General features: G+C 54.7%; 4 protein-coding genes across 4 annotated transcripts; 3 read left to right on the top strand and 1 right to left on the bottom strand.

Moving 5' to 3' along the window:
- Positions 1 to 584: 584 nt before the first annotated feature.
- Positions 585 to 4787, top strand: NECHADRAFT_74201 (uncharacterized protein; the record flags this gene model as incomplete). Its single annotated transcript, XM_003049789.1, has 3 exons — positions 585 to 769; positions 817 to 3015; positions 3062 to 4787. 3 exons carry the CDS (start codon positions 585 to 587, stop codon positions 4785 to 4787), a joined length of 4110 nt encoding a protein of 1369 aa, XP_003049835.1.
- A 2354-nt stretch (positions 4788 to 7141) lies between these two features.
- Positions 7142 to 10609, top strand: NECHADRAFT_65166 (uncharacterized protein). Its single transcript, XM_003049788.1, has 7 exons — positions 7142 to 7886; positions 8181 to 8203; positions 8452 to 8469; positions 8610 to 8982; positions 9114 to 9934; positions 10035 to 10231; positions 10292 to 10609. Exons 1-7 carry the CDS (start codon positions 7730 to 7732, stop codon positions 10341 to 10343), a joined length of 1641 nt encoding a protein of 546 aa, XP_003049834.1. The 5' UTR covers positions 7142 to 7729; the 3' UTR covers positions 10344 to 10609.
- Positions 10610 to 10930: 321 nt separating this feature from the next.
- NECHADRAFT_30505 (uncharacterized protein) lies at positions 10931 to 13992 on the top strand (the record flags this gene model as incomplete). The annotated part of the gene is given in 7 exon segments (XM_003049787.1): positions 10931 to 11461; positions 11509 to 12222; positions 12504 to 12865; positions 12879 to 13005; positions 13123 to 13480; positions 13534 to 13709; positions 13762 to 13992. Coding segments are annotated over 7 exon segments (2499 nt in total), but the record flags the coding sequence as incomplete, so codon positions are not given.
- A 546-nt stretch (positions 13993 to 14538) lies between these two features.
- NECHADRAFT_89712 (uncharacterized protein) lies at positions 14539 to 17082 on the bottom strand (the record flags this gene model as incomplete). Its single annotated transcript, XM_003049579.1, has 1 exon — positions 14539 to 17082. One exon carries the CDS (start codon positions 17080 to 17082, stop codon positions 14539 to 14541), a length of 2544 nt encoding a protein of 847 aa, XP_003049625.1.
- Positions 17083 to 22942: the final 5860 nt, after the last annotated feature.

Here is a 22942-nt window from a genome sequence, read left to right as displayed (position 1 = left end):
CAGGTCCCTCCCTATCTTCAGGTGGAAGCCCCCGATCAAACTCCCCGCGGAGCCGGCCGAGGCGGTGGACCCTTCCGGAGGAAAAGAGACGTGGGGTAAGCGGCATGTTCCCCGCCCCGAGGTGGCGCACGGGTGTAAATCTGCCCTTATCAGTGGCGATTGGCGATTAGTACTACCCCGTCTCTGGCTGGCGGGCGAATCAAACAATCTGGCACTCGCTGCCCGCACATGCAAACTCGCCCGCGTTTGCTCACCGTTCACCTCCCGTTAATCAATCAGGGAAGGTGCTGTTGCACAAGCGTGGACTGTCAGTGGTAGAGATGACGCACTGGCTTTTTTTACTGCTTTGATGATACCGACCCCCCTCTAACGCGTCTCGTGAGCCGTCTTGTATCTCCCCCCTCACCCTCGTCAGGAACCTCGGTTTGATATGAACCCTTAAAAGGATCCATTGCCTCTAGTTTTAAAGCTTGTTTTCTTTTTTCTCCTTCTAATTGTTTTCCCTTGCCACTGGACAGCAGGCGTTCATATTGTTGTCTGTTGATACTGTTGTCTCATACCTACTTGACCGCATCGTAACCATCATGGCGCCAAGCGCCGTGTCTCCCGTGCGGGACACCAACCCTGAGCCTTTGGCCACTCTGACCTCCAAATTCGACGATACCCTCCGTTTCTATTTGAACGGAACAAGAGTAGTGCTAGACGAGATCGACCCAGAGATTACAGTCCTCGAGTACCTACGGGGAATTGGACTTACAGGGACAAAGCTGTAAGTGCTCTGAAATCATCGTGAACCTCTTATGCTGACATATACAGTGGCTGTGGCGAAGGTGGTTGCGGAGCCTGTACCATTGTGGTCAGCCAGTTTAACCCCACGACGAAGCAGATCTACCATGCCAGCGTCAACGCTTGCTTGGCCCCTCTCGTCAGCTTAGATGGCAAGCATGTCATCACTGTCGAGGGTATCGGCAACACCCAGAGGCCTCATCCTGCTCAAGAACGGATCGCCAAGTCCAACGGCAGCCAATGTGGTTTCTGTACCCCTGGTATTGTGATGAGCTTGTACGCTCTGCTACGGAATAACACCTCGCCTTCGAAAGACGACGTCGAAGAGGCCTTTGATGGAAATCTGTGCCGATGTACGGGTTACAGATCGATTCTCGATGCGGCTCAGACCTTCAGCGTTGATAAGCCTGGTCAAAAGTTTAAGAAGGCTGGAGGAACTGGGTGCTGCATGGAGAATGGAAACGGTCCACCTAACGGAGGATGCTGTATGCAAAAGGCGAACCTGGACGACGCGCCGATCAAGAAGTTTACGCCACCGGGGTTCATCGAGTACAACCCAGAGACCGAACTCATCTTCCCGCCCGCCCTGAAGAGACACGAACTACGACCCCTGGCCTTTGGGAATAAGAGAAAGAGATGGTATCGACCTGTCACTCTCGATCAGCTCCTTCAGATCAAGGCCGCACATCCACAAGCAAAGATTATCGGTGGAAGCACAGAGACACAGATCGAGATCAAGTTCAAGGCTCTACAATACCCTGTCTCGGTATATGTTGGGGATATTGCTGAGTTACGGCAGTACAGCTTCAAGGACGATCACCTCGAGGTTGGCGGAAATGTTGTCTTGACTGACCTGGAGACGATATGCGAGCATGCCATCCCCCATTACGGACACGAGCGTGCTCAAGTCTTTGAGTCTATGCTTAAACAACTCAAGTTCTTTGCAGGTCGGCAGATTCGAAACGTCGGCACTCCAGCTGGAAACTTGGTCACGGCTTCACCAATCTCAGATCTGAACCCAGTGCTGTGGGCGGCCAACGCCGTGTTAGTCGCCAAGTCATCAACAAAAGAGACGGAAATTCCTGTCTCTCAGTTCTTTACCGGATACCGAAGAACGGCTCTTGCTCCAGATGCAATCATTGCATCAATACGAATCCCCGTTACGCAGGGAAAGGGCGAGTTCTTCAGGGCGTACAAGCAGGCGAAGCGGAAAGATGACGACATTGCCATTGTTACCGGCGCCCTCCGGGTGAGGCTGGATGACGAAGGCATCGTCACAGAAGTTAATCTCATTTATGGCGGCATGGCTGCGATGACCGTTGCTGCCAAGACAGCGATGGAGTATCTTATCGGGAAGCGCTTTGCGGACCTTGGTACCCTTGAAGGGACCATGAGCGCTCTCGGCCGAGACTTTGATCTGCAGTTCAGTGTCCCCGGAGGAATGGCTTCGTACCGAAAGGCTCTTGCATTTGGCTTCTTTTACCGATTCTACCACGACGTTCTCACCATTCTCGACGGGAGCTCGAACCATGTCGATAAGGAGGCGATCGATGAAATCGAGAGAGACCTATCAGGAGGACAAGTTGACGAGCATGCCGCGGCTGCATATACAAAGGAAGTTACCGGACAGTCCAAATCTCACCTGGCCGCCCTGAAGCAAACAACCGGCGAAGCACAGTATACCGACGACATTCCTCCCCTGAAAAACGAGCTTTATGCCTGTTACGTTCTCTCAAAGAGAGCCCACGCCAAGATTATCTCCATCGACTATGCAGATGCACTTGATATGCCTGGAGTGGTGGACGTCGTGGACAAGGATGATATGCCATCTGCGGACGCCAACAAGTTTGGACCGCCACACTTTGACGAAGTCATCTTTGCAGAGAACGAGATATTGACTGCAGGCCAACCGATCGCCCTGATACTAGCAACTTCACCTCAAAAGGCGCAAGAGGCAGCTAGGGCAGTCAAGGTGGAATACGAAGACCTTCCTGCGGTTCTCTCGATCGAGGACGCTATTGAAGCGGACAGCTATCACAAGTTCTTCCGCGAGATCAAAAAGGGTGATGCGGAGGAGGCTTTCAAGAAGTGCGATCACATCTTTACCGGTACGGTGAGGATGGGTGGACAAGAGCACTTCTACCTCGAGACGAATGCCTGTCTAGCCGTTCCAAAGCCTGAGGATGGTGAGATGGAGATATTTGCCAGCACACAAAACGCCAACGAGACGTGAGTTTAGCCTCCAGAGCACCATTCCGGTTCTAACATTTCCCAGGCAAGTATTTGCGTCACGAGTGTGTGACGTGCAAGCAAACAAGATTGTCGTACGCGTCAAGCGATTAGGCGGCGGTTTTGGTGGAAAGGAGTCACGATCAGTCATTCTCAGCTCTGCAGTGGCTCTCGCGGCAAAGAAGACCAAGAGACCTGTCCGCTACATGCTTACACGAGAGGAGGACATGGTGATAAGCGGTCAACGACATCCCTTCCTGGGCAAGTACAAGGTGGGAGTCAACAAGGACGGCAAGATCCAGGCCTTGGACTGCGACATCTTCAACAATGCAGGATGGACGTTTGACCTGAGCGCGGCGGTATGCGAGCGAGCCATGACCCACGTGGACGGGTGTTACAGCATCCCCAACGTGCATATCAGGGGACGTCTGTGCAAGACAAACACCATGTCCAACACGGCCTTCCGAGGCTTTGGCGGGCCTCAGGGCATGTTCATCGCCGAGACGTACATGGAGGAGGTGGCGGATCGGTTGGGCATGCCGGTCGAGCAGCTGCGGCAGATCAATATGTACGGGAGCGACGGCCAGACACACTTTGGCCAGGGGCTGGGAGACTGGCATGTGCCGCTCATGTATAAGCAGGTGCAAGATGAGGCCATCTACCCGCAGCGGAGATTCGCCGTGGCCGAGTTCAACAAGACCAATAGGTGGCGGAAGAGGGGCCTGGCCCTTATCCCGACAAAGTTTGGCATCTCGTTTACCGCCCTGTTTTTGAACCAGGCTGGTGCTCTCGTGCACATCTATCACGACGGCTCCATCCTGGTGGCCCACGGCGGTACGGAGATGGGACAGGGGTTGTACACCAAGCTCTCGCAGATTGCTGCACAGGCATTGGGTGTGCCGCTGGACAATGTGTTCATCTCGGAGACGTCGACCAACACTGTGGCCAACGCGTCTGCAACGGCAGCTTCAGCATCTTCAGATCTGAACGGTTATGCCATCTTTAATGCTTGCGAGCAGCTCAATGAGCGGTTGGCGCCTTATCGAAAGAAGCTGGGTCCTGAAGCAACCATGAAGGAGCTTGCTCACGCTGCTTACTTTGACCGTGTGAATCTTTCGGCACAGGGTTTCTACAAGACGCCAGAGATTGGCTACGACTGGAACACGGGCAAGGGCAAGATGTTTTTCTACTTTACGCAAGGAGTTGCTGCAGCTGAAGTCGAGTTGGATCTGCTGACAGGAACATGGACTTGTGTGCGGGCAGACATCAAAATGGATGTGGGACAATCGATCAACCCGGCGATCGACTACGGACAGATCCAAGGAGCGTTTATCCAAGGACTTGGCCTCTTCACCATGGAGGAGTCACTCTGGCTACGGAACGGGCCGAATGCCGGACACCTCTTCACGCGGGGACCAGGCACATACAAGATCCCCGGATTCCGTGACATCCCCCAGACCTTCAACGTATCGCTGCTCAAGGACGTGGAGTGGAAGGAGCTACGAACGATCCAGCGGAGCCGTGGCGTGGGGGAGCCTCCTCTCTTCATGGGCAGCTCCGTCTTCTTCGCGATCCGGGATGCGCTCAAGGCGGCTCGGGCGCAGGCCGGGGTAGCGGCTTCGGGGCAAGGCGAGGACAACGACGGGGGCCTGCTGAGGCTGGAGAGTCCGGCGACGCCCGAGAGGATTAGGTTGGCGTGTGAGGATGACATTATGCGCAGGGCGAGGGTTGTGCCCCGGGATGGGGAAAAGAGTTTCTTTGTGGCGATCTGATCCGATGAAAAGTGTGGAGGACGGGGCGGCAGATGAACGAGAGGGGGCATGTCTTGGAGGCTCGGTCTGGGCCAACGAGAACAAGGTCACGGCAAGTGACAGAGTGGGACAGGATGTGTCATGGGCTTGGTGTTGGCTGCTCTACGGAGTCACAGTGTTCTGGATGCTGGATGATAGTCATATGCATGGATGCATGATATGAAATGTGCTATATGTAGATGATGATAATGACAACAACAACAACAACAACAACTGCAAAAACCAACCTCGATTTAGATGCAAATGCATTTCGGTGCAACGATGTGCCGACAGCACAGCGTCATGAAGATTTGCAGAAAAACCAAAGGACTTGAACTCGGCCCTGCAGCGGGCGACATGTTTTAATGCAGAGACGCCAAGCGCTTGTCGCGCTCTTGCAGATCGAGTAACATTTGAGAGGTCATGCTTTGCGAGGAATTGCTTTGTTCAGCCACGCGTCTTGGAGAAAGATACATGTCGTTTCTTCTTCGGACTGGAGGCCGTGTCCGTTGCGGGGATTTTGGAGGGTACAGATTATGCTTCAATCAAGAGATAAACTCTCAACGGCCCATCTGATAATTCATCAGTTCCAGAAGCCTGGATCTTGATTGATCGACAGATGTACAAGTTATGGCACCAGACGGCCGGGTGGTGCTAGGGACCGAACAAATTCCAGCCTCCGAAAGTTGAGTGCCTGGCTGACCGTCCATGTCACCGATGTCTTGCATCGGCCCAACGGGGCTGGGATGGTCATCATGTCACCTTACGTATGCAAGTTTTGTATGTAAGTCCAAGGCAAAGTACCTGCTTGAAGAAGAGGCCGCCAGACACACACAAAAACAAGAGAACGAATTGGCTTGAGAGGAACACGTCCATGATTGTTGTCACAAGGCATATCATGAGGCGCGTTCCACGGGCGTGTCATGGATGATTGATAGCCGCGCATAGCCGATGTCCGGAATGACTTTTTTTTCTCTGGTCAAGACTTGAGCAGTTGCATCCAAACTTTGGGGGCTGACAGGCGGGGGGTTAGGTATCCAATTGAGCGGTGAAGGACCTGAGGCCTCTTGCGAAATATACCATGCGAGATTGCAAAGCCATGGCGATGCGATGGTCATCAAGAGGCCTACGCTGTGAGTGAATTCATTCAGAGAATAGCCCAAGTGAGAGATTACCCAATATGGAAAGGCGTCTTGAAGCCTAGCGCCATGGATCTTCCAAAGCCTTCTCCGTCTTCCATCTCGTTTTGGAAGGGGGGGAAAAAACTCGTACGCTTTAGATGCCATCGTACCAGGCCCCATAGTCCAAGCTGAAGATCAGATGATAGGTATGCCTGGCAGATACACAGCCCGTTTCATTTGGAACAAGAACAAGGGGAGAAAGTGGTCTGACAACGACTGTAGACAATTGGAGGCTGGGGTTTCTTACAGAGAGTCAGCAGATGTGAAATGAATTTCTCATCCTTGGTGTGTGTGATGGGGGCTTGGCTTTGAGCTTATTCATGCTGTGCCTGTCCCATCCCTCATTCGGCTATCTTGTGCTGCTCATTCTTCTTTTTCTCCTTCCGCTCTGCCGCGATTTTCGGCTCCGGGAAATTATGAGGGGTCCGAGGAAATGTGGTGTGTTTTCTGCTGATTGATGCAATACAAATCCATCATCCATGGAAAAGCACAGTTTACTGTTGATATCATTCAACACTGTATACGAATGCAATGCTTCCGAGTGTTGGCTTCACTGTCTCGTTATGTAAACCAGCTGTACGGTGCTTGCGCTAACGAGTCGGCTTGTGGAGCTGTTGCGCGCCTGGAGTGAAGGGAAGGTCAACCCGGCCGGACTGGAAGTCCGCTGGGAGAAAGAAGGCGTCTCGTTGCGGTCACTTTGCTGCGGGCGTTGAAACTTACAGAGCATACAGTGCTGTAGAGACAGACCCGGGATCCGCTCCGGCCGGTTTCTAATGCTGCTGCTCGCTCACCGGGGAGGCCAACCAGCGCTGCCCCGCGCCATTCCCTGGCCCTGACCGTCAAGTCATTGGAAGTCGTCCATTGTGATCCGTTTCTCCATCGAGCCATGAAGTAGTTTCATCCTTTCATCCTGGACTGGCCTGAGCTGGTCTGAGCTGAGCTGACGACATAGACTATTACCGTCTAGAATCAATCAATCTCACTGACCACCGGCGACAGAACCAACTGATGAACTAAACGTCAACCTAGGAACTGGCTGATCACCACCTCGAGTCCACCGAGAATAGATCCACACTCCACTCACTCCCCTCGTGCGTCTCGTCTCCTTCAGCGTCGTCTTGTCCTGCCCCCACAGTGGTCAACTAAGGCCCAGCCCGTTCCGGCCCCAGGTCAGGCCAAACTTCACCGTCTAGGTCCTCAAATCAGTCGGGTCTTGCAATTTTTGTCTCTCTCTCCGACTTGTTTTGTTTTAGAGACGGTCCCTTCTTTTACCTCCCCCCGAGCCAGCCTCGGCTGCTGAGCCATCAATTCCAAACACCCGACCCCCCAAAGCCGCTGCTGCCGACTGCCGTCTACAGTGCCGCCGCCTGCCTCACCTGAGCCTTGCCTTTCCCTCCCGCCTCGGCCTCACTCACTCCACCTCCGCCGCCACCTTCGATTCTTCCCCCCTCCCCCTCCACGGGACCATTTCCCGCGCGCGCGACACACCTACGGTGCCAGAACAGATTCACCCTTGCCCCGAGGCTCACCAGCCGCGCATGCGCTTCGCAGAGACGTCGCAGAACCGAACAGAAACAGCCGACTACGACCAACGTGCGGTGCGGTGCGGATGGATCGTGTCGCGTTCGGCTGAGCCGTAGACCTCGAGAGAAGAAGACGACCGCCGCTGCAGCGAGCCGCAAATGATCTGCGAACCTGACGCCCACTGCGTAACCTCGAGATCCAATGGGAGCATAGGACAACATGACCGACCGGAACGCCGCTGCCATGGGCAAGAGCGTCAAGGAGGACCCAGCCAAGGGTGACGATGGCAAAGCCAAGAATCGCGACAAGAGCTCGAATAGCGCCGCCACAGGCAACCACAAGACTCCTACCAAGAAGAGACGCAAAGTGAACCACGGTACGCCCAACCTAGAATGCTGTTGCTTTAACCTATTACTGCCTTGTCCCTTGTCGTATGCGCATGCGACCAAAGCCCGCGCCGTCGTTTGGTTGGTTGGGAGTTGCGGTTCTGGTTGCTCATTGTAGATGAGGTCCCGAGAGATGCTGAAGCACAACAAACCCCAACCACCTGCCGCCTCTGGCAACTCCTAGCTACGGTGGATAGGCAGGCTTCGGCGCGGCGCATGACTTTATTTTGAATCAAGACTTGAATCTGGGCTGACACTGCCGGGGGGCGCGCGCGTTCCTACAGCTTGCGTATATTGCCGACGATCTGTAAGTCAACCTCAAACTCAACCCATGCGCACTTCGCATTGGCTGCCTCGAGGTCTCTGAGACGGCCTCGGGCGCTCCGAGGCGCAGGACTATTTGCTGCGTCGACTGTGGTGCGACGATGCAACGCCTACGAGTTGACTTGCCTTGCCTTGTCTTCCTGTCGACCCTTGCCCTGCCTGACCTGCACCCGCTCCGAGTCCTGAGATAGAAGAGACGTTGCTGACACCATGTTTCCTATGCGGCTATAGCACATGACATGCGATCTTGTATGTAAGATCCTGGCGAACCCCCTTGATGCGCTGCGCTGCGCAGCTCAGCTCAGCTGGCAGTCGTATTTATCTGCCAGGGCGGAAAGGGGGCTTGCTTCTTCCCACCCTCGAAGACATGCCACTGACGTTGTGGATAGGAGAGACCATGCACGAGATGTATCAAGCGCAACATCGGGCACCTCTGCCACGACGAGCCCCGCGACGCCGACTCCAAAAAGGCCAAGAGCGTCCAGAGCATACAGAGCACCTCTGTTGTCGATGAGTCGGATGCCCAGTCCGACATGGCTCGAAGCTCCATCTCGAGCACCATGGGTCCACCGCCCAACTTTGATGCGACGAGGCAGAGAGGTGCCAAGGGATTTGGGGGCGTGCTGGGCCAGGGTAGCCCGCTGTCCATTGTGCAACCCGGTCATGTCTCCGGGCTGCAGGGAAATACGTTGAACAACGGCAACAGCAACGCGAATCAATGTACGTCTTGGGTCCCCTCTGTCCTGCCACTGGGAGGGGCCCGTCCCTTGCTTGTCTCGATTTTTAATCACGAGCGGAGCACGCACCGGGTGTGCTCGCCTTGCTGGGGGCTGGGCCTTGTCCTTGTGCCTGAGCTGAGCTTTGCTTGTTGTTCCTGATGTTCTGATGTTGAGTTGAGAGATCGCTGACACGCCACCCCAACCCAGTCGCTGGCTTTCAAGATGCGTGGATGACGGCCCAGAACCACTTCCATGACATGCACAGCTTCCACCCCAACTACATGATCGCCCCCGAAGTCACCCACGAGTTCAACCTTCTCAACGACTTCCTCCACACCAGCCTGCTCGATGACGGCGGGGTGCCGTCCGAAGACTCCCAGCAGAGCCCGGCGGCATTCAGAAGGTCGAGCCAGTCGGAAATGTTGCCTGGATTCGGCAACAGCAGCAACTCCCTGGCAGCTGGCGGCTCGAACCCGATGTCCAACAACATGTCGGGGGGATCGATGCTGCCACCCCCGACCAACAACCTCGAGGGCAAGGCCATCCCACGGCCGGGGAGCGTCGTGCCCGCCGACAAGGCCCGTGAATACTATCTCCAGGCCGCTGATCCATCGGGCAACGATACGCCCGAGGAGCGTATGGCACGTGTGCTCAAGGCCAAGTACGACGCCGGCCTGCTCAAGCCCTTCAACTACATCAAGGGGTACGCTCGCTTGGGTACTTACCTCGACTCTCACATCGCTCCATCGTCCAAGCAGAAGATTCTACGGACCATCAACCAGTTCCGGCCCAAGTTCCGCGAGAAGGCGCAGGCCTTGACGGATATGGAGCTTGTGTACGTTGAGATGTGGTTTGAGAAGCAGCTCATGGACTACGACCGGGTCTTTGCGAGCATGGCGGTACCAGCATGCTGCTGGCGAAGGACCGGTGAGATCTTTAGAGGCAACAAGGAGATGGCCGAGTTGATTGGCGTGTCAGTCGCCCAGCTCAGAGATGTGAGTCTTGTTCCCCTGATGCAGCTCCACGTGGCTCCGAGCACCTTGTCTCAGCGAGGAAGGCGGTCAAGATATGTTTGCTAACGCTAGTTGAATCTAGGGCAAGATTGCGTTGCACGAGATTCTCACAGAAGAATCAATGGTTCGCTACTGGGAAGAGTTTGGCACCATCGCTTTTGATCCGGCGCACGAGACCCTCCTGACGGCCTGCTCGCTCAAGAATCCCACTCCTGGGTCAAATCACCCCATTGTGAAATGCTGCTTCTCGTTTATGATTCGACGGGATGATCACAAATTGTACGTAGAGAGCTTGGTTGAGTGTCGTGTTATGTGTTACTAATAGCTCTCTTTTACTAGGCCAGCCTTAATTGTGGGCAACTTTTTACCCCACGACCCGCCTTTGCAATGACGACCAGGGGGGTCTTGAGATGACCTCATCTACAGTATCTACAGAATTGGATATGAGCCTCTTGATTGAGCAGGCAGTCGAGTTGAGTTGAAGGAGATAGGCCTGATTGGCACTTTGGAAACAAGGGAAAGAGAAAGGGCGCATTGGTTACCTTACGTTACGTTACGCTAGATTTGGAAAGCGTATATATATTGTCTATGACGCATTAGATAGCAAGTGTCTGTCTACATATGTCTATTGGTTTTTTAATAACCATTTTTGGATTGCTTGATATTGAGTCTGGGTTGGTTGGGCTGAAGTTGTCCTCGCCGTTCTAGGTGACTTGCGTATAGAAGGAACGCCCCGGGTGCCGCTGCCATCCACACGACAGGCTCACATGACAGCTCCCCGTAGACATGCTCGGCTTCAAATTTCATTCTAGAACAATCATCATTTGATCATGAACTGTTTCTTTGCTTCCTTGCACGATCAGCATGGCATCGGTCGACCCATTAAGTATCGGCCGTGACAGGAAGATCAGGGGGCTAATAGGTAAAACCCTACTCCCACAAGGAACGGAAAGAGGCAGCCTATTGACCTGAAGCCTCTCAGAGTTCTCCGCGGATCTCCTCCCCAAGCTACCGACCGCCCACGACTCGAGCTCAACCGACACTCTTCTCGCCGACTTGAACCATCACATCACCACAGTCAATGCCATATCACAGAAGCCCGGGACCGTATCGCCCGAGACCGCAGAAGACTTGAAGGAGGCTGGTCGGGCACTATGGAACGAGTGTATCAAGGAGAAGAGGAAACAGAACGATGTGCTAGCATCGCCATTGAAGTCAAGGTTACTAGTCAGAACACGGCTGTTTTCGTTCCTCGTCAATGTTTTCGCCCGAGAGAGCCTCCGAGGGAGGAGGGGGAATGGGGAAGACGACGCTGTTGCAATCATCAACCAGGGTCTGATGCTGGCAAAGGTTTGCATCACCGAGTCGGATTTAGATGCTGCTCGATTGGGGTTGGCCAAGGTCACCACGTACATCGACAAGCTCAGGCAGTTGGATGCAGAGAATCACATCGGTCCCGGGCACAGATTGAATATCGAGGCGGAATACCTGACCATGCGCTGCGCTCTGGTAAGTCTGGTGTTTGGTGTCTTGCGGTGTGTCGCTAACATATTTAGTCGTCGAAAGAGGACCGCCTGGACGTTGCTGAACATATGTACACCAAAGCCGATAATCTCCTTTGCTGTCTCGATCCGTTCTCTGCTGAGCACCTGGCTGACACACTTCAAGACATCGGGACTAACTTGTCGGGTAAGGGTGACCATGAGATGGCGCTCAAGTGGTTGCGGCGAGCACATGCCCTGATCAACGGCCAAGAGTTGGAGAGACTCTCGACAGAGGGGCTGGAGATTCGGATGGTCATTCATCACGACCTTATCCAGACATTATTAGCGACACGTTCGCCCGAAAGAGTGCAAGAAGCCGACGACTTAGTATCGTACGTGGAATCGGAAATCGGAGACAAACCAGTTGTTCTACACTGGAAACTGGAGATCCTTCAAAGAGGCCCCAGCGAGATCTTTGATGTTGATGCATGCGCAAGCATACTGCGACGGATGGTTCGCTCCATGGACTTGTCAGATGCCACATTGGGGTTCCTACTACACAACATCAACGAGCTCCGGGAGAGGGGTTCTCGATTGGCGATCGGCCTACTCGATGAGCTATTACTGACTAGGTTGCTACCATGCGGGAATATGGAATGGATAGGAAAGACGCTCGTGCGACGGATATGGATGGGAACGATGGAAAACGAGGCTTCTGACGCCGCAACGAGGCTAATTCAACTTTTGGAACAACTCGCTGAAGACTCTAGGCCATGCAATATAGATGTTGCAGCCGCAGCACAATCGGTAAGGACTTTGACTTGCCATCTGCTCACATCAAATACTAACCCTGGAAGCTCATGTGGAAAAAGCTCGACGCGAGTTATGCCAAGAGAGAGTACAACATGGCAGAGTTGTGGTGCCGAGTAGCACTCCATCCCATCTTCTCGAGTACAGGAGAAGTGAGCCAGGGCAAGTTTGGGAGACGATTAATTCTCTGTGCAATAGCTCGCAACGACGCGGATGCTGCCAAATCCACCTTTGATACTCTACCAACATCTGTTCAGAATGACCAGCTCACAAGATACCTGATGTTCAAGGTCTCCTTGATCAGTTGGGATCACGACCTGGGCCGCCAGTGTGTCGAGTTTTTGAGCAAATCTTCCGAAAAGGACAGAAGTCGAGATATTCTGTATGCTTGTGTAAGAGAGGCACAGCAGTTGGGGGACAAACTTTGTACACTGGAGGCCCTGAAAGCAGTAACGGAGACATTTACCGCGGACTCTTCGACAGTGGCAGCGGCTCACTTGCCGTCTGTCCTAAGATGTGCCATCAGGATGATTCACTACATCGAGACCCAAGATAATCAGGGGGCGGACCAAGTCTCCGTCCTAATTCAAGATACCTGCGACGTCTTTGAGAAAGGCAAGTCACTTCCTCAGCTACCTATCAATACTAACGCATATAGCGGCCGAACACGCCAAATCAGACCCGAGGTGTGAAAACGGCAACAAGATCTTCACAGTTGCCGAGTTAGAATGGTTTCGAAAGAACGCCTACAATGTCGGGGTGACAAAGTGCCATGTCTAGGGACTTCGGCCTTTGATTCGCATCTTCAGCGCCTGTCTGACATTCATCGACTGCTATCCCCAAGATATCTCGTCGGAGAATACCGCTGACCTACAGCTCATGGCCATGCGGTGTCACTTTGTCATGGCTGCAGCAATTGTATCCAACGCGCGAACAGAAGACAAGGTGGACGAGGCACTCCAACGGTATTTGGAGGTGAGACAGCATGTTGCAATATTTGATGGACTATTCGAGAATCATTTTCAGAGCATTCTCGCAGCCCGGAATGCTCGGGTTTACACCGACTTGACGGCCAAGATGTCGACACTGTTTGTCTTTGATTTTGAAGGTGCCATCTGTCTGAAGAACTGGGACGATCTGGGTCAGATTATCCGAAAAGTGAGAGTGTGCAAGGACGAAAAGATGTACAAGGCAATGGGAGATTGTCTGCTGAGGAGCAATGCTTCAGGCCAAGGTACGGACTCTAATGGCACAGAACTGACAGGAAATACTAACACGTTTGTGCAGTCGTCTACACAAATCTACGCCTCATTATCAACGAAATCTTTGCTTTGGAGCAGTTCGATAACCAACGGCTGGCAAAATACCTCCGATGCATGTTTCACGCTGTTCTACCCCTGGATGACAGCCTTTCCCTGCAAGTCGTCGAGCAGGCTCTCCAGATCGCACGCGAGTGCAGTCAGGTAAGTCGCGAGATCTTGACAATGTACGTGCAAAACTCACTCCGGCTTGTAGATGCAGAAGCCTTTTCCCACGGATGAACTCGACTGGATTGTTGTCACGACGTTCAACCACGCGCTTGACATCCACGCGAGGGGCGATGAGGAAATGTGCCAGCAGTGGGCGCACAAGGCTCTTGCTCTGGCCGAGTATATGAGTGACCGCGGTGATCTAAAAGATGTACTACGCGAGAGGGTTGCCAAGTTGTGTTTGGGCAAGGGGACGTCGACATCTACGTCCAGTTGAGTGTCTAACAGTTCAGGGGTCAGTGTACTTTTTCCCTTGTAAATCTTCCTTGTAGCACAGCATATGCAAGCATCTTGATAGAGCCAACTTGGCCTCACACACCGGCGCCGTTGACCAACGGCAAACTCATATTTCTTCTCCATTCATTACCTTACATCCGCGCTCGAGGAACAAGACAAAATAAACATACAGCTTTATCTATGGGTCCCGCCCAACGCCAGCCAGGTGTGTGTGTGCGTGCGTCCGTGTGTGCCATGCACATGCAATCCGTACATCTCCGCTTTCGCTTCGCTTCGTTTCCATGCATGCAGTGTGTGTGTGGTATCTCCATCCATACATATTTCTCCTGCTCCGATGACTGCCTGATAGTAGCCATCTTTTTCAAAAAAGACAGACAAAGGAAACAAAAAGTAGGACGCCGGCCTGTAAAGATGCCCCTGAACCCATAGCGTACGCCCTTCCCCCAACTTTTCCTCGAGGTAGGTAGGTCCTCGTAATAGACATTAAAGATTCAGCTCCCATTATTCCCATCCTTCCACGTATGCTTCAGATGATGTTGGCAATGCTCAGCCGGTCCTTGCTTGTCCCAGCACCCGTCGTGCCCCCGCCTGGTGTCCTGCTGCCGCCTGGGATAGGGCTCACCGCCGCGCTGCTCTCCCCCATCTTGGGGGCCTCGGATCCGAAGCGCGGGATATCCCCCAGCCTTGGGATATCCACCGTCGATCCAGGCGTCTCGCTCTTGATAGGCGGTGGTAGTGTCCATGTCGTGTTCGTCGGCGTCGGCGTTGGTGTGGTCGGTGCGACGTCCAACCCTCGAATAGCAGCCTCGAGTCTCGCCCATCCACCCCATTCTCTGCTGTCGGTTTCGTCGAGGCCTGTGCGTGCTTCAGGGCTGAAAAGTTCGCTGCTGGCTGTGGCAGCTTGCGCCTGGAGTGGTGACGAGGCACGGCGAAGCGGCGTCTCACGTTCCAAACCTGCCCAAAGCCATGAAGCATCAGGTGATGCTTGGAGATCTGCTGAGACATAGGCAATCAAGTCTTCATCCCTAGAAAGCATCTGAAGAAGAGCAGTCTGGTCAACCGAAGGTCGAGAGTGGCCGAAAGCTGGGGGCGCATTCCTGGCCAAATAGTTGGTGTACTCGGCCCGCTTAGTGCCCAAGCTGGAAACGAAAAAGGACAGATACCGTCCACAAGCAACTGTGACATCCCTCCGCCCATCGATTGAAGCCAAGGCTCTGACGGTTGTCACTGCATGGTCCAGATACCCCGTGAGCAGGAGAAACAGTCCGCAGCGGAAGACGTGGGTGGTCAGCAAAGCGGTGGCCCCATCAGCCAGCAGAGCCGTGTTTGATCGGTGAAGGAGTGAGGCTGTCTCCAGAGCAATGTGTGTGCAACTCTCGAGGGAGGCCATCCTCGCCTCAGGTGGGTATCCAGGGTCGAGATGGTGTCGGTGAAGGAGGAGACGAGCATGGAAGAGATATGCTAGAGGCGCTAGGAAGTGAGGAGCCAGTGGCACGGTACTGGACGGTTCGCAGGCTGGAGGAAAAGTGCTCAAACATTTCTTGAAATGGGCATCAAGAGCTGATAGATGGATCGTGGACAAGGCTGGAGGGGTTAGAGCTGCGATGAGTGAGGTGTACGACCGTACAACGTGAATAACGGCAAGCAGAGAATGGGTCAGAGGCTCTGCTCCATTGGGCACCAGCATGCCTCCCTCATGGATATACTGATCGTCGACTCCAGCAGGCAATGAAACATCACAGTCCTCATCATTGATCAATACAGGCCGCCCCAGCTCGGCTGCCAGCGTTCTGTCCATGATGTAGATCATCCACCAAGTCCTGCGTCGCATCTCTCCCTCAATCACTGGCCATGGCCCCGATTCCAGATGGAGTCCCAGATCCTGACCAACTCGAACGGCTCTTCCCAGCCATGTCCAAGCCGCAGACTTGAGGTTCATCTCGTTCAGGCAAAGAGTGACAAGTGTCAGTGCCCGCGCATTGTCCAACGTGAAGTCGTTCGCCCATGGATCGATCATCTTGTTTGCCGTCTCGAGAAACTCGGCTGGCTCATAGAAAGAGTTTGGCTGCGAGTTTGATGTTGGGCTAAAGAGGCTGCCAGCAGCGAGAACCGAGAAGAATAATGAAAGCCATGCAGGAGATGCCCTATTAATGCCATTGTTGTTGTACAGGTCATTGACAGCTGCTCGAAAGGTCGGAAAGTGTAGAATCGGAAACATCGTGTGGGACGAGCACTGATAGGCGTGCAACAGCTGGTCTACCAGGTGTCTAGCTGGTAGCTCCGGCCTTGGGGGGTCAAAGAAGACGGGTGCTCGTTCGCGATACTGGGCCGGAGGCTTCCATATGCCTCTCGAGAAGTCTCGTACATTCGCCCTTGCTCTGGCCAGCTCCGGTACAGGAGCTGGTCGTTTTCGTCGTTTCGGTTCGGATCCGATCGTTGGTAAACTGGGGGTACTCTGTTCAGCTCCCTCGATATCGAGCTCCATTGGGCCCTCCCGGTCTTGAAGTAATCGTCGCAAACCACTGTTCTCCCTCTTGACCCGTTCCATCTGCTTCTCCAGATCCTGCACCTGCTTGATCGAAGACATGCGCCGGTTCGTCTCCTTGGTGAATTGGCACTTTACATTTCGGCTTGAGCACTCAGAGCAACTTGTCGTCTCCGTGGCATCACATTTCACTTTCCTTTCGCGACAGGCATCGCAACTAGGATCCTTCCTCCGCTGTCGATAAGCCCTCTTCTGTCCCTGGGCGCCGGGAGGACCAGGTAGCTGTGTCGATTGTGGGCCCGGGGTGCTGACCACCGAGTCGGTTGAGGCGAGGGATTCCTGTCCAAGAGAGGAGGGCGTTGTCATGGGACCGTATGACTGGAAAGACTGGCTGACAGAAGGGAGAGGGGGGATGCCGATCGGTTGAGCCGTCGCCGCTGGATTTAGGCGTGGGTTGGGATTCATGGCCCCAGTCGCAAAGTGGGATAATGACTTGGGCGAAGTGGCAGACGAGACTGAAGACGAATCGTAGGACCTAGTTGAGAGGTTGGGGGAGCGGGCATAAGGGTTCTGCGGTGTTGACATTGCTGAACCTCTTGGGATTGAGTCTCTAGCCGCGCTGGTGAGAGAAGATTCAAGGAGATCCCCGTGGGGGTTGACGTTAAAAGGACGTTGATCAACGAGCATATAAGTGACTCTGTTGAACAGAAGCTGTGAGAGGTCAAATACACGGAAACCGAGCCACCCTGCCACGCTCTGCCAGAACACGAGACTGCAGAGAGATACCGGTGGTCTGTCAAGCAACCCTTCGCCGGGGCTTCCAAACTATTACCGCCAATGTCTTCTTCCCTAGCGAACAGTGTAAATCCGACTCTGCAATAACGGTATCTGAGTTGATCCAAGACTGTGTAACCCGAGGCCGTTCTGCTCCGAAGGGGGCCTTCGGTTCATGACCTTGTTCAACGCCTGGAATAGATTGGAGGATCCCAAGGCGCGAGACCGTTACCAGGAATGGACAAGTGATGTTCTGTGGCGCTGTTGTCGGCAGAGGTATTCGGAATGGCTTCTATTCCCTGCCCAAGAACCAGTGGCTGGAAAGTATATCTGGACTTGGAGGCCAGCCGGTAATAAATCAGAACGAACGACTTGGGGAGACGGGCAGGCTGCTGCTGCTGCTGGGTGAGAAGGCAGACAGCCTGGTGACCTAAACCGGCGCGGTTCTGGAAGGGCCGCGAAAGGGGGACAAGAGTAGGCGAGGCCACGAGGCCAGGGCTGACGTCGTCAAGTTTGGCTCACAGTATCTGGGAGTAGGAGGAAGTGTATGGAAGAAGAGGCGCCTGCAAGCAGGTATATCGCTGCCCGTCACCCGCCGGGTACAGCAGCAGCACCGTGTTAGTGGCGCTGGTCCGTGATCCGGGGCTCTCCGCGCCTTAACGCAGATTCGGAAATATTATCTGGGCCAGCTATGGTAAATTGGGGGGAGGGGTGGCCGGACCCTGGACGAGTTGGCTGAGCAGGGCTGTTGAGATCAGCCATGGCCGCTAATGTGTTTCGAGCGGAGTTGGGCATCCTGGAATAAGTCGCCAGCAAAGACCCCGGATCCCGGTCAATCCATCCATGGGTCCAACAGAGTGCTTGTTTCCAAGCCTGGCCTGCCGAAGGAAGGAAGGGAAGGGAAGGGAAGCCCTCTCTCAGTCTGTCCAGTCTGTCAGAACTCGGGAGCAGCGATCTTGGACTTGCTAGCCGACCGGCAAGCCTAGTAGCATTATTGGTGGTAAGCGCCGATTCCGTCCAAGCAAACTGTCGCGAGACGAGACGACGACAGCACAGGACCACAGTAAGTAGGATAACGAGTCGTGATGATAGTAAATCCCCGGCGCCGCGCCGCCCGATTTCACTCTACCAAGCTTTTCTCGGCATCTGGTCCGCCTTTGGGGCAGCCGGGGAGGGCTAGTTTCGGAGATGCTGTGCACAAACAGCCCGGGACGATGTTCGGTCATCTTGCCTTATGCTGTCTTCTATGCCATGTGCTACCCCCGCGCCTGGATCGGCATGCCTTGGAGAAGCGAGGTAGGTTGTTTTAGTTAGAGACCCGAAAATGCGCCGAACCAAGCCAGCTGGAGCTCCTGCTCCTGCTCCTACTCAGGTGAGCGCGAGGCTCTGCGCTAGAAGAAACCAATCCACCAAGTCTTGACATTGGAGGCCGAATCGTGGCTCGTCTCGTGGGTGGCTTGTCACCAGAGCCGATATCATTAGTCTAGCACCAACGACCATGTGGTTTCGACAAGATGTAAGCATATTCGCAAGTCATGAGTCGGGCGTGGTCAGAACTGAAACACATCGTATGGTAGCGCAGTCATGGTTCAGTCGGCTCTGGCATATCGCAATCGTCGATTCGTGGAGTCTCGTCTGAACTGAACAACCTGAAGCTTGTCGACTCCTGATTCACGGCTGTCATGCCAGATATGTGGCGTCAGCAGCCGTTGGTTTGTCCAGGGATAAGCAGACGGATACTGGGTGACTCGCACTGCTGTCTTAGAAGGCGAATGGCCATACCCCTTGACCCTTTTGAGGATCTCGCCCGAGCTGGTGGCTAGGTTGGCCGTCGACTTGGAGGCTGCAAGCTGCCGTTGGGCACACGGCCTGCCGGAGCGCGTGGGTTCGGCCATGGTGGTTTCCGAGGGTGGCACCTTGTCCATGTGCTCGCCAATGGGACGGTTATATCCGCCGCCGTGGGTGGGAAGGGGATGACGAATCCCCAGTCAGGGTCGCAGTGGGGATTCGGGCTAGAGCCGAGTGAACCGCCGGGAAGGGAAGGGCTGGACGGGCGGCTCGCCCGGGCCTTGTGGACAAAGAAAGGATCTCGATGTTTGGCCGACGCCAGGCTATAGGCGTTGACGGCATGTAGCTATAGCGTTGTGCCATGGCAGATACGGACGGGCAAATCCCCTTTGGCAGGGACGCAAAGCAAAGCAACTCAACTCAACGCCCTGGGCGTCGGAACCAAAGAATTCATACAGTACGGCGCGGGAGCCTGACCCGCCTCGTATGTAACGGAAAGCAGGGGGATGAGAAAGTGCAGCTCGGGGGGGCAGCCGATGCAGCACTGCAACTGGTTTGAAGCATCCAGCACCTGATATGTGAGAGATGCGCCCAGAGCACGGTGCTGAATACCCAAGGTGTGCTGCTCGGAATGTAGCTCGCAAGGCCGGTAGGACCCTTTTCCTTGCTCGGTTGCCGGGCTAGAGTTGAGACGAGACGAGTTTTCCAGCCGAGCATCTGATCCGTATGCAAGTCAACCCTTACTCCGGAGAGCCGGCGACATGGACATGGACGCGGACGTGGACATGGACCATGTGCAAACAGGCATGTTTAGTGGCGGCAGCAGCGCTTCTGATTGCGAGAGTTGGCAGGCAGGCAGGCACGCTGACTGCACTGGCCAAACTTCGGAGTCAAAGCTGAGAGAAAGGCATTCGAGTAACGGTCCACGGCCGGCCGAAGAGTGGGCACGAGTCGCCCGTGTCAGCGGAGGCAGCGGGGCCGGGTTGAGAGATAGGGGGCTTTAGCCGCAAAGCAGCCAGAGAGACCTGTCTCTGTGTGGCCTAGCTCCAAGGCATGCGACGCTGCTTGGTATCGTAGTGCGGTGGTAGAGGGGCGCGACTCCATAGTGCCATTCGCCAGGCGGCCCTTGTCAAGATCGAGGGGGCGGGGGACTGTGTGGGCTGAGATTCGAGCTGGCGGGTGAGGTTTCGGGTGCTGACTACCGGAGAAGGGGTGTGGTGTAAGGGGTCGAGATCTCGGAGCCAGAAGAGGATTCGCAGTGTGATAGTACAGTACGGAGTACGCGAGTGTGTACTGGCCAAGCAAGGTAGGATCGAGAGCTGCAGGATCTGGGTAAAGCTAGAGCCGGAGCCGGAGCTGGAGCTTGAAGTGGAAGAGTGTTTCGCATCATTGCGAATGAGAGTTGAAGGAGAGACGAAAGATGGCGGGGGAATGCATGTCGCGATTCAGGTTAGGCGAACCTCAGGTTAGTAGGTTTAGGTAAGGTTAAGGTAAGTCCAGGTAAGGTTGGGTTAGGTTACCGTCGATACAGGGGTCACACCTTACCTTACTCAAAAAGCTGTAAGCAGGAACTCAAAACAAGACGTGGTAGGGGGGAAAGATCTCGGGTTCCTGGCTGTCATGTTTCCAATCCTACAGTACCTGTTGTTCCTGAGCTGAGCCGAGTTGAGAGGTTGCAGAGGCGAGATGGAGACGAATTGAAGGCCGGGCCGCTGACGTATGTAACTTGACTGACAGGTGCGTGTCTAGATATCTACCTTGCTCCTTCCTTCTGACATCCATCTACATACAGTACAGCTTCATTCTCCACGACACCACAGAGAATATCCGACATACAGCCTAACCCCCCTGCCGTCCATTACGAAAACTCTCCTTCGCCGTTTACTCTCACAGTGCTTCCAGTAAGCTTTTCGTCTCCCCTCCCTGTTGCTGGCCAGGTACGCAGCTACCCCGGCGTCTGGGGCATCGCCGACTAGGTCGACACTGGCCATTCTCACCCCCTGCTTGCTGCAACAATGGCCACCTGAGGACGGATGGAGTTGACGATCAAACATGTCCACCGCCGACTTGGGTATTCAACCATCCGTTTCATCGGCCCGTCAATTCATTTCAGCGCATGCTGTGAGCCGCCAGCCGCGAGCACCCTCGTCGTCGCTTCGCCAGTAGCCGCATGCCCGCCACAAAGCATACCATGCGACCCATCACGTACGGCAGCTCACTGGGACTGGGACCAAGTCATCATGCCACCAGATGAGCCATAGTTACGAGAATGGAAGCTGTGGAGTACCCCATACATCAGCCAGCGAGGATGCTGCCAACTTTTCGAGAACAACAGAACAATCCGCGGCGGTCCCTGGCCCTACCAACTGAGGCCAGAAGGGAAAAGGGCGCCGTCCCTGCGGCTGTTGTGGGCCGTGACCCTGACAAGGGTCAATTGGATGGAACGCGGAAGCGCGATGCCGCCGTTGTTGTCGTCTACTTTCTCCATCCCATCCGCCCTTGCTAGTCACAGCCACCTTGAACAAGCCATTATCGCAGCCCGTCGTCTCATGGAGCCGTGCCCTCCAACGGTGTGCCATGCATGCAATCACGCCTTATCAAGTCCTGCGTTGTCCTCGAGGTACCTGGCATGTTTGGATCTGGCGTTCCACCCTTCCTATTCAAGATGAACGGCGAGTGGTCAAGGTTTGGTATCAAAGGTCGCGCTGAACGAGCTGTCAACTGCCATCCCCTGGCCAATGATACGCAACCGACTTGTTGGTTGGACTCCTACGACCTCATCCCGCCGAGCCGTTCCCTCTGCCGTCCGCGAGGCTCCACTCGACTCCTACCAGGGACCTTTATCTCATCGGGACCATCCAACAACCCGGTCTTCGGACCAAGCCCGCCCGGAAGGAAGGTGACTGTTCTGGTCGGATAGGCGAAGCTGGCGCTCAAGACAACGCCGCCATCCACGTGCTACACGCAACTCTCGCGTATGATATCTCGCGCATTACGGAGTACGCCTTTAGGATAAGCCGCCTCGGGCGCGGGCTTGAGTCTAGCTGTGTGTGCCCGCGTTAATCTCCATCGCAGGACCCTAATGCACATGCATCCACCGAGGGAGATTCTCAACAAAATAGCACGGTTTCCCGAAACAGCGGCATTCATGTGCAAGAGAAAGAGTTCTGACGAGAGCAAAGGGGGCAATAGTTCCGGGCATCTGGAAACCCCGAGCGATTATCAGTCGCTTGCTGTCAACCCGCGCTCCAGAAGAACTGCCGACAGAGCTTGGTCCTGTCGACCTCCGCTTATTAGTCTCCGCCGGGTGTTTGTGCGCTAGTCGTTTCCTGAGACATTCTAGCCGTCAATGGCTGGGATGGTCTCCCTCCGCTTCTTGACCGGGCTTGATTTCCACGCAGCTCCCACTTCCCGCAGCACGTTGCAGGCTTGTTTAAATCCACGAGCTTACGTACGCTGTTCCACATGGCCCAAGCTCGCAAAACGAGCTCCGTGAACAGATCCTGGGCCTAACGTGTATAGCCCCTTTCGACAGAGACCGACCGCGATGTCGGCCGGCTCGAGTGGACATGAGACAGAAGCTGCTCTTGATGGCTTGGGCGACTGAGTTGCCAGAACCGGGTTCCGAGGTTGAAGTTGCCGGTTCGCAATCGTGAGATCGACAGAGCACGGCCCAGACATATGATAAGATGGGCCGCTATAGGTATCCGTACCGCTTGCTGAGGCCAGAGGATGAACCAGATGGCGCCACTACGAAGGTGTCAGGACTAGTCCTCAAAGGGAATCCCATCAGGATTGGGGTCTACAGTACGCCAGTGGTCTGCTACTTCTCGGCGAGCGCCAAATTACTTGGACGATCAGTGGATTATCAGCTGGAATACCG

The sequence above is a fragment of the Fusarium vanettenii genome (assembly GCF_000151355.1).
Source record: "Fusarium vanettenii 77-13-4 chromosome 1 genomic scaffold NECHAsca_8_chr1_1_0, whole genome shotgun sequence".
Taxonomy (NCBI): domain Eukaryota; kingdom Fungi; phylum Ascomycota; class Sordariomycetes; order Hypocreales; family Nectriaceae; genus Fusarium; species Fusarium vanettenii.
This window is presented reverse-complemented; position numbering and strand designations above follow the sequence as displayed.

Excerpts from the sequence above, each read along its gene's own strand:
- NECHADRAFT_65166 (XM_003049788.1), top strand. The coding sequence starts at position 7,730 with ATGACCGACCGGAACGCCGCTGCCATGGGCAAGAGCGTCAAGGAGGAC. Across the intron at positions 8,983-9,113 it reads CCTGCCACTGGGAGGGGCCC|TTGAGAGATCGCTGACACGC; the intron begins GTCCCTTGCTTG and ends TCTGATGTTGAG. Across the intron at positions 9,935-10,034 it reads CAGTCGCCCAGCTCAGAGAT|GGCAAGATTGCGTTGCACGA; the intron begins GTGAGTCTTGTT and ends AGTTGAATCTAG.